The sequence below is a fragment of the Saccostrea echinata genome, unplaced genomic scaffold (assembly GCF_033153115.1).
Source record: "Saccostrea echinata isolate AGI-Se365-2 ecotype Australia unplaced genomic scaffold, CSIRO_AGI_Sech_v1 ptg000002l, whole genome shotgun sequence".
In the NCBI taxonomy this organism is placed as follows: Eukaryota; Metazoa; Mollusca; class Bivalvia; order Ostreida; family Ostreidae; genus Saccostrea; species Saccostrea echinata.
The window spans coordinates 7884814-7895381 of record NW_026889751.1 but is presented as its reverse complement, the minus strand read 5'-3'; the positions used below and the strand labels follow the sequence as shown (position 1 = coordinate 7895381).

Below are 10568 nucleotides of genomic sequence, written 5' to 3'. Positions count from 1 at the left end.
AGTCCACTACAGAAACGTTCACACAAGTAAGAAATTAAATATTTTTAACTTGAAGGATTCGTCGAGTCGAGCAAATGCAAATCGCTCATACATGTAAATATTATTGAAACTATTTGTTCTTGCATTTGAAATATTATTAGTTGTGATATTTAAATGATTTAAAGGATTACTGTCAGCCATCGTAGACATAATGGTAATCGGATACTCGCGCCTTATTTTTTTTCCTGATACCTAAGGTTGTATGACCCCCTTTTAACTTTATATTACATGCATATCATGTATTTTTCTTTAAAAATATCAAACAATGAATGTACACAAAATGATAAAGCCAAAAGTAGGAAAGTTCATCTATCTAAAGAAAGTCCCCTGCTTCTGTGTTTATTTTTTCCATAGTAAGTGGCCCAATCAATGCAAATTAAAGAGCAATATTTCAGAACATTTTATTCCTGTTTTATGTTCAAGAAAGTAATAAACATAAACGAAAACTACTCCAGTTGAACATAAAATAATTCTAGAACACCGAGGTAACCAAATCATCTGTTTCTTAGAAGAGCGACATAACATAGAAATTTTCTCGCCATCTAGTGCTATTGATTTCGGTAGTGCAGTCACTTTGCTGTTTCTGACACGACAACTAAGAGGGGATTTGTCTGAGAAGGTTTGTATTTGATTCCTAGACTTCAATATTTGCACGAACCGTAAGATATTGTAAAACAGCAAAGGACTGCAAAGAAACAAGGCTTTGAGGAAACTGGTATGTATATCTGCGGGGACCTATATATTAGTATAAATTATAACGGTATAAAAAAAGGACTTTTCGTTTTTCATACTTTGCACGAAAAATTGAGTAATTAATTTATTTGTAATTTTAATCAGGGAGAGGCTTGATTGAGTAATCAAGTCAAACATTCCCCTGAATTCCATTAATATTTAAAACACATTGTTTCCCATTGTGATTATTATATGTTCTGTTGCTTGAGCCAATGTGACGCTCCTTGATAATTTCTTATTAATTGTTGGCAGACGATACATCCACAGCTTATTTATTACATCATGTTAAGGAAAATCGGTCCGAAATGAACCTGTCTAATCGAAATAACCCATGAATTAACTTTAAATTAATATTACAAACAATCCCCCAATTCGGTTCAATCAAAATCCTTAAATATCCACAAGTTGCGTAATGAGCATTATATCCTTTAATATCTTTTGTCATTCCCTCGTATACATATCACTTCGTTATAGAAGAGGAAAATAAATTGGATTTTCGATGTATAAAAAGGTAGAGTAAATACTGAGGAAATCGATTGTCCCCAAGGAAGAAAAATGTCTTTATTATCCTGCCAAAAGGACAGAAAAGAAAAATCCCAATTCAGGCAATAGTCTTGCGTAGTTACATACGCGCGTGCATGTACAACATTGAACCCGAAGGATTAAGAAATAGAATGCAGGTTTGCATGGCGTAGATTTCTATATGTTAAGCTGTGTTAATCTAATGACAATAAAGATTAACTGACATAAAAAGCTGATCGGCGATATGGTAAATAATCGCTTTGTGTTCTGTATTGCAGATCATTTAAACTTTCTTTCTGCGAGACTTTCAAACCAGACAAGGGGAAAACGGAACTTTAAGGACTTTTCATAGGAATATGTAGACTACGGAAATTTGTGATAGAAAGAAGAACAAACAGATGGATGAGATTGCCTGGGTCTGTCTATTTTTTCCTTCAATCAGATAAACCCAACCGACTGTCGTAAGTAAACTTGCAATTTCAATCAACTTAACTATTTCAAATTGAGATTCAGATTTTTTTTTAAATTATGCATACTTATAACCTGCAGGGGTGTCTATTAGATTATGAATTATCAAAATAACTTCTTTAATAAGAATGAATAAATACCATAAGATTTAAGATTGTTCATGGTGTATTGTTTGACTTATTTATATTTTTTACTGTACATATTTTTATGGAAAATGTTTGCCTTGTTTTGTTCCTTCAATCAATAATATGAAACTTTGACACTTATTGAACAAAACAAAACAAAAACAAAACAAACAAACAACCAAAAACAAATAATAATTATAAATAATTTACATTTTTTAATGCAATACACACACAAGGGTGTATATCTGGTCTGGCACTGAAGATTGTTTATTCCTAAACTTTACTGTGAGTGACAGACAATTGTCCGACAGCAATTTCCTCGATAAACACTTCAATTGTTCGATTTCGTTTCACGTTTCAGACATTTCATGAGACCCATAGAACTACCGCCATTTAATATCTAATTATTCTGAGGCTAACATTAAAGATTTATCCAGACCTAAGCAAACGAGAAAATATCTACAGTGGTTCAAAACCGACTTGTTTTACCTGCTTTTAAATAAAATAAACATCGAGATATGGAATGGTATTGTAATTCAACGTTTTGAAAGAGGCATGCTAAAATTTTGTCCATTTACCAAAATAGGCCTGGAATTCGAAAAGAACATTCGGAGATTCCCAAGTGCCCCTGTTTAATAAAGAATAATTTCATTCTTGTGTTATTTTTTTTTTGATATGGAAGTTATTATAATTTTTAGAATTGCGGTAGTTTTACTGTAAACACCTATCAAACCTGAACAATTGCCATGCCATATGCAATGTTCCTATACCTACAATCAGACAATTATGGATTTAAAAAAAAATGTACAGATCTTTTAGGGTAACCCCCTCATAACGAAATGATAAGCTAAATAAAGAAATAGTTTTCCTGTAAACATCTACCAAACTTGAAAAAATATTACCATGCCATCATAATGTTCCATTACCTACATATACATATATCTCCCAAATTATGAATTAAAAAAAAATGTATATAACTTTTAGAGTAATCCCGCTTGTAACGAAAGGATAAGCTGACAAACAGACAGGCACAGGCTTAGACAAAACACAAGAAAAATAAACAACTTTGAAACAAATAACCATCGAAAATAATTTATAGGATCAATTTTTCCTTTTTGTTTGTTTGTTTTTGTTGTTTTTTTTTTTAACTTTTCAGAGACAATATGTTTGCAGTAATTCAGTATTTTCGTACTTGATTTTTTTCCCCTGTTATTATTAAATAAAAAAAGTTTTCTTGTGCTATTTTTTTCCTAAACTCAAAAAAAAAAAAAAAAAAAAAAAAAAAAAAAAAAAAATCAGAAAAATTAGTCAGAAATAATTCATATCTTTTATATCATGATTTTTCTTAATCTTAATTTTTGTCAGTCAAGTGGGATGAAGTTTTTACGTTGAGTTAAAAAATAATAAAAAAAAAATAATAAAATAATCTTGTCTGGAAACTTCAATAATGAAAACAGCGTGACGTCATATATTCATGATTAAATGAAAATGAGGCGAACTAAATACATAAAATGACCACAAAGCGCATATTAGTTTACAGACTTCTAACAAATATCGATAGAAAATGAGCGTTCAAGTACACTCTATTGGCTCTCTAATGCACCCATAAACCACTCAAAGAACCCGGGTATAAATTACTTATTCGTCAATGAAAGGAAGATGAAAACACCGGTAAATATGTATTTTATTACCAACTGAGCGGCCGGAGCACTTAGCCCCTCTTCTACCACATTTGGGTCCTTGACATTCGCATGGCAGTCATAATTTGTCCTCGATGTACACTTTACATTGATTTGTATGGTGAACAATCGGATAAACCCCCCATGTGTCACTCGAATGAACTTTGAATTTTTTTTTAAGACGATTAATAAGGGCATTTTATTGAAATCGTCCGGCAAGAGAATGATTTTTTGGCAGCAGGTTTTACATTTGACCCAGTTTGAAATCATCTGATTTAATCGTAGACGAGATTAAATGTTATAAAAACCGCATTTCTGTTGGAATTGAAACGTAAGAAAATTGGGCTTCAATACATGGATTCTTTTATTTTTCTTAAATAATAACAAGAATAATTGCAGAAATGATTTTTTTTGCAATAAAAAAGATAAGCTTAGGTCTTCAAAGAATAGAAAGAACAAGACATTCAACTATCATACACCAGTAATCACATTGGAGGAGCAGATCTAGATCTTCCAAAAGAACTAACCATGTTAAAATATATATTTTATAATTATTTGGTAATTTTTATGATTAAAACAAAATATAATTAAGATTAAGACTTTTGTGTCTGTTTTTTCATTAAAGTAAATCTTCATGGTTTTGTTCTTTCTCCATCTCAAAATCCTATACCCACCTCTGCATTTGATAATTTAAGACTCGGTCACAAATTTCATTCAGATGACGGAACTTGTGGAAAAAGTTCCTGTTAAGGAAACAGATGACGAAGATGAAAGACGAGGGAGTAACGTCTCAATGGATTCCTTCACCTCCAGCAGTAAACTGAGGCCCTCCCTACGAGGAAGTGCCAAATTCAAAAGAATCTCCTCCGCTGCCAATAGCAGCAGTTCCATGGAGGACAAAATGCTGGCATTGAATGCCTTGCTGTCAGACAGTTTACTTATTACTGAGTTTCGAAATGGTGAAGGCAGCAGACACAGTAAATCGGACGCAGATGATGATGATACGTTGAAAGATGAGTTTGGAGATGATGTGAGCGACGATGACTTCGAGGAACTTCCGGAAGATGGACGAGTCTCCAAGGATGACTATGACACTGATCTAGATATGGACTATGACGGTACCTTTGTATTTTGTTTACTGTTTGTATTTATTCATAAATACTATAGTGAAGATTTCAAAGTATTACTAAACAGCTATTTTCAAAACAATTGAAGGAAAAGTATTGCATATTTAGAATATTCACAGGTGTGCCTATAAATACAAACACAGTTAACACGTGGGTAATAAGAAAATAAATTCAAAAATGACATACATGTAGTATGAAAAAATGTGTAATTTTGATTTACAGAATGGATTAACGAGGAAAAGAGAGAAATTGAGAATGACAAAACAGGAGAAAAGAAATACCTCCACATCTGTGAGGAGACGGGGGTCATCCCTGCGTCCTATTTCCTCAATAACATCCAGGAGAAAGAATTTACCATGAAGTATCACGGATTGGGTCCAAATGGTGCTAAGGCCATTGCTTGGCCTCTAAAGGTTTAATTTACGTCGTCATTACATGTAGGGTTCACTGCTTTGAAAAATAGAAATAAAGATATAGTTTCTAAAAAGTACACTTAAAGAATTTTACTTTTAAATTTTGGAAGACTGTTTTCAACAATCATAAATTTTTTGAATAGAAATGATTTCTGTGTATTTATTTTTCAGACAAATAAAAAGATTGAGAAAATAAACCTTGAAGGCAATTGGATAGAAGCCGAGGGGTCCATATACCTGGCGAAAATGTTGAAAAACAATATTTATGTAACAGAATTGGTAAGGCAGTCGAAGTCCATCTTTATCCATACTTTGGATCTACCTAATTCATTTGTCTTTAAATGAAAAATTCACATATATTTTAGCACTTAGCTGAGAATAGAATAGGCAACGAGGGAGCAGAGGCAATAAGTGATATGCTACAGAAAAATGACATGATATATTCTCTAGATCTCTCGGGGAATAATATAGAGGACTATGGTGCTGAGAAAATATGTAGAATGCTATTGGTAAGATTGCATCATACTTATTTTTGAAACTTGAGCATAATTTGCTATGTTATTTGGTTTTGTATATGTTTCATCAATTTTATTATCAATATTGTTAGAAAAATTCCTCGATCAAACACTTGTACCTTGCCAATAATAACTTTGAGGAGAGGGCAGCAGGCTGGCTTCGGGAGGTGTTGATCACCAATGAAACATTGGAAACCGTAGATCTCAGCTGGAATCACCTGAGAACTAGAGGGGCCGTTGCTATAGCCGAGGGTGTGCAGGTAATTTTCATTATTTTCAAGTCCTGAAGTTGCGGATGGTACCTGAAGTCTTAAGCTGATGTTTGGTGGAGTTAAACCAATAAAGTCATGTAAAAGCAATAGTATAAAACAGCATTCAATTATGTCAATCAAAAATGTTGGTTTACACACTACAATATTTTTTTCTTGAAGAATTTATAGCTCACAACTGTTGAAAACTTGAAATTTACAGGAAAATTATGGTTTGAGAGTACTGAATCTAGCCATGAATGGCTTTGCGCAAGACGGAAGTGAGGCGATGGGAAAAGCCTTGAAGAATAACCGGACATTACTAGAGCTGGATCTCAGTCATAACCGGATCCCCGAGGCTGGGGCTGCAGCCATCAGTCAGGGTCTACAACATAATGACACTTTAAAGGTTCTCAGGGTAAGGGTCAGACAAGGAGCAAAGAAAAAGCGTGATTCTGTTTCATTCTCATTTTGGAATTTACTTGCTCTTGAGAAGATACATGTACTAAAACTTTGAAGTTGGTGATAATAAGTTTCTATGATTTTGTTATACATTGAAAAAAATCAATATGTAAAATTTTAATTCTAAACTTATATTTTTTTGAAAGATGGCTTCCAATCCTTTGGGAGGTGATGGCCCTCTTCAACTGCTGAATGTGATTTCTAACAACGACATGAGTGAGATTCGTGTCCTAGATCTAACTGTAAGCCTTTTCATTTTTACGTTTATGCCTATTTCTTTTAGTAGTTTAAATAGATATCATTTGATGGATTTTGTATTATTGTTGAGAAGATAAAGCAAGTCCGATAAAACGTGATATTTTTGACATTTACTTCATCTTTAAAATTAAAGTAGACACATATTTTTTCAAAACAAAAATAACTTTTAAGGAAAATATTGCAGCAAAATCAAATAATGAAATTTGTAAATAAAAAAAGTTAAAAAGCGTATTGATTAGCCTTATGATTTCAATATTCAGGATGTCTTGGTTACACCGGCTTTTAAGGAGTTACAAGAAACTTTAGAAAAGGAACGAATCCTAACGGTTCATTACGGTAACATAGTGGGTGAAGTGTTCGACTTCAGCTCAATCAGATATGATGATCCATTCTGCGAATTCCGTCGTGATCCAATGGCACTACTCATTGAATACTGTAAAGATGCTGGATATAGACTGGTGGACCTATTCAATGATTTTGATAGGGATGGGAACCAATTGATCTCCAAAGAAGAGTTTATCATGGGGATCAAAGTACGAAATTTTAACCTATGACCTTACTTGTCACCATGGATTGCTTTTTTTGTGGATTTTTTAAATAGTTCTTTAAAATATTATCTTGTTATCATATGAATATGTATTTCAGAAAGCTGGTGTTAAGATAAGTATTCGACAACTAGAAATTTTGATGGAGGGATTGGACATAAACAAAGATGGCTCCATCGAGTACAGGTACATATAATCAGACCTGAATTTGAATGAACGTACACGTGTCGACATTAAGGAAATTTACTATTTCTAAATTGCAACAATTTTTTTCACAGTAATTTTATATCTAAGGAGTGTAATCTAACAAAGTGTGTGAACAATTTTTGTCAGCACATTCTGTTAAAATGGCGATGTAAAATGATTTAAAATAAAACTCATGACGTCAATGCGAATGTCCTGTTTACTTCTTTAATCAATGTTCAGAAAAGCAGCATAAATTAAATTGTAGTAACTTATTGTTTATGTAATTTTTTCTCTAGTGCTATATTAAATTTAGAAGAAGAAAAATGAGTAAGTTTGTTGCGTAGCACTGCAAGCAAATAAATTTAGCAATCTGCTAGAGAGCACCGGAAATAGATTATTAGCGGCGCACACACGACATAAATTTTTCATTTCTGCGCATTTCACGGCGAGCAGGCACAACAAAGCTTTTTGCCTAGGTGTTCTTAATAGATAATTTTAACCACGAAATACATTGACAAACTTCTTTAACAGAGTCATTCATGTAGCTTTTCTCTATAAATAGAAGCATGGCAGTAGGAAATGCATCTGTAGTCTTCTCTCTACTGAAAATTCTTATGTATACTTTTTTCTAGCAAATAAAATTTAATATGTATATACTATTCTCTCTGCATGAAATCTAGTGAGCTTTCGAGAGCAAAAGGTAATGTTTGATTCCGAGTTTGCTTTCCGTTAATATTCCTTGCGGTTGGGTTGCTTTGGAAGTAGCTTACAAATGCATGTAAATAATTTTGCATGGCTCTTATACGCTTGCTTCATTAAGTAAAAAACCCTTTCATATTAATTTTATGTTTCTTATCGGGCATAGATTTAATGCTTAATTTCTACGTATTACACAATTAGAGATTTACGGTTCTTGATTTAGTATGCTTCTTGTAGTGACATTATGGTGTCATATATAAAGTGCATGTTACTAGAAGTTTTTGTTTAGTACTAATACAAATGTCTAACCCTTTATTTGTGGATGTGTATGCAAACTAACTGTGTATTTTTCTTAGAAGTTTTGTTTTTAAAATTTTTGTTTTGTTTTCTTGTCTTTAATTTTTTTGACCGAATCATTTATTTAATGTTTATTAAAAATGTTTTTGTGATGAACCAGTATGTGTTGCAAGAAAACACTTTTGATAAAAAACAAGTGTTCCTGAATCCTTTTTTGTTCCCATAGTATTTATGCTTGTCGTGATGAAGTGATCAAAATTGATGAGAATAGAATATAATTCGAAGTCTTAAAACTGAGGGTATTTTCTTGCAAATGATTAAAAACAGTTTTGAGAAGTTCTGTCAACAACCTTAAAATCTGTTCAGTCACTTATCTTGCATTAATAAAAGTTAAACATTAATATTAATTAATTTGTTTTGTAGTGAACTGGTCATCGGAGAAAAGGAGCACACAAAAAAGAAAATGAAGCTGGCTGCGGAAGCAAAGAAATCTGGAAGAAATGTTTCCAGTACACAACTTATAGACGAGGACTATCTAAAGAGAATGATTAACGAAAATTATGCATAGACATAAAATTATCCTCTTGCTGGGAAGAACATTTTAGAAAAATCAATCATGTTTCAATGTTATTTCTTTTGTTCAATTCGTAAAACATGACTCAGTGGATGTCACATAAATAAATATTGTTGCACCTCTTAGCCACCAGCTTTGAGAATTTGGGACACATGCAAAATTTCATACAGAGCGATATCCAGTGTATGTTCAAGACCTGACCTTACTTTGTCATGCAAGTATTGGCTATTATGATCGGATTTAAAATTGAATCACAATGCTTAACCAAAAGATTTAGCAAGTTTACCAAGAGACATGATCTAAAGTACCTTAAGTTTCTCTTTTTGAAATGGCCAGACAGAATTAAATTCCTGTGTCCACACATTTGTGTTAAAACGAAAACAAAATTAAATGTAGGTATATGACTCAGCAGGGGATGCTCACTCCTCTATTGTACCTGATCTCACCCCTGACGTATTTTGTCCGTGTTTACTCTGCTTCCTATTTATTTTGTCCCAATGGACTTTCTGAGCTTGATTACTTCATATTTCACTGAGACACTTACAGACAGAATGAAGAAGAGGTGAGAATGAGGTAAGAAGATAGAGAAGTCAGTTCATGAGTTAACAAGCATTCTGAGAGTATTGCATTAGCAATACTAGTCCCCTACCGGCAAGTGTAATCTGGTTCCCGTTAAGAATTGAAAATACCATAATTCCGTCAAAAATTAATGAAGCGGGACGAAATGCAAACTTGATCTATAACTAATCAAGGTAAAGCCACATACCAAAAATCAGCTCAATATCTACAAGCGTTTAGAAGAAAATTGCGGAAAACACGTAAAAATTGAAAAGGCCGTAATCCCGTCAAAAATCAATAAAGCGGAACGAAATGCAAACTTGATCTGTAACTCATCAAGATACACACACATACCAAAAATCAGCTCAATATCTGCAAGCGTTTAGGAAAAAAGTGCGGAAAACACGTAAAAATTGAAAAGGCCGTAATTCCGTCAAAAATCAATGAAGCGGAACGAAATGCAAACTTGATCTGTAACTCATCAAGATACACACACATACCAAAAATCAGCTCAATATCTGCAAGCATTTAGGAAAAAAGTGCGGAAAACCAAGTGGGACAGACTGACAGACAGACAGAGCTACAGACAGACAGACGGACAGACAGAGGGACAGACAGACGGACAGACTCAGAGGAAACCTATAGTCCCCTTCGGTTTCACCGGTAGGGGACTAATTAAATACTGTAGATTCCTAAATAGACGCGAGGAATAAATTATCGCGTAATTACGCGAGAAGCACCACTCGCGAAATAAAATTACTCGCTTTTATTTTTATAGCGCTTTAATGTTTGTAAAATCTCTAGATAAATCAACGATTCGCGAATTTTTGTTCTCGCGATTTGACGCCCTTGGGCCATTTCGCGATATTAAGTACTCGCGTAAAATAAGGAATCTACAGTAGTTATTAATAACAAATATGAAGATCAAAGGTCCATTAAACAATACAAATTGTGAGCAAAAAAATACGGATCTCTTAAAAACATCTCTTAGAAGAATGATCAGGTGCCAGGGAAGAGTAAGCATCCCTAACTACCGGTCACAACTTGTCATGATCGGGCAAACGGAAAGCTCTATAGGCAATTAAGTGTGATGATCATGACCTAACAATTATATGAGTAAC

General features: G+C 33.3%; 1 protein-coding gene across 2 annotated transcripts; it reads left to right on the top strand.

Moving 5' to 3' along the window:
• Nucleotides 1-1383: 1383 nt before the first annotated feature.
• Nucleotides 1384-8971, top strand: LOC133199820 (leucine-rich repeat-containing protein 74B-like). 2 transcript variants are annotated; one of them, XM_061335648.1, is made up of 11 exons: nt 1384-1754; nt 4284-4683; nt 4915-5105; nt 5277-5384; nt 5471-5614; nt 5713-5880; nt 6092-6286; nt 6477-6572; nt 6849-7121; nt 7234-7319; nt 8739-8971. In XM_061335648.1, the coding sequence occupies exons 2-11, from the start codon at nt 4284-4286 to the stop codon at nt 8881-8883; spliced, it is 1806 nt and encodes a 601-aa protein (XP_061191632.1). In that variant the 5' UTR covers nt 1384-1754; the 3' UTR covers nt 8884-8971. The 2 variants fall into 2 exon arrangements, with proteins under 2 accessions (XP_061191632.1, XP_061191638.1); XM_061335654.1 differs by lacking the exon at nt 1384-1754 and adding an exon at nt 7616-7646 and having other exon boundaries at nt 4436-4683; nt 8739-8811.
• The last annotated feature ends 1597 nt before the right edge of the window (nt 8972-10568 follow it).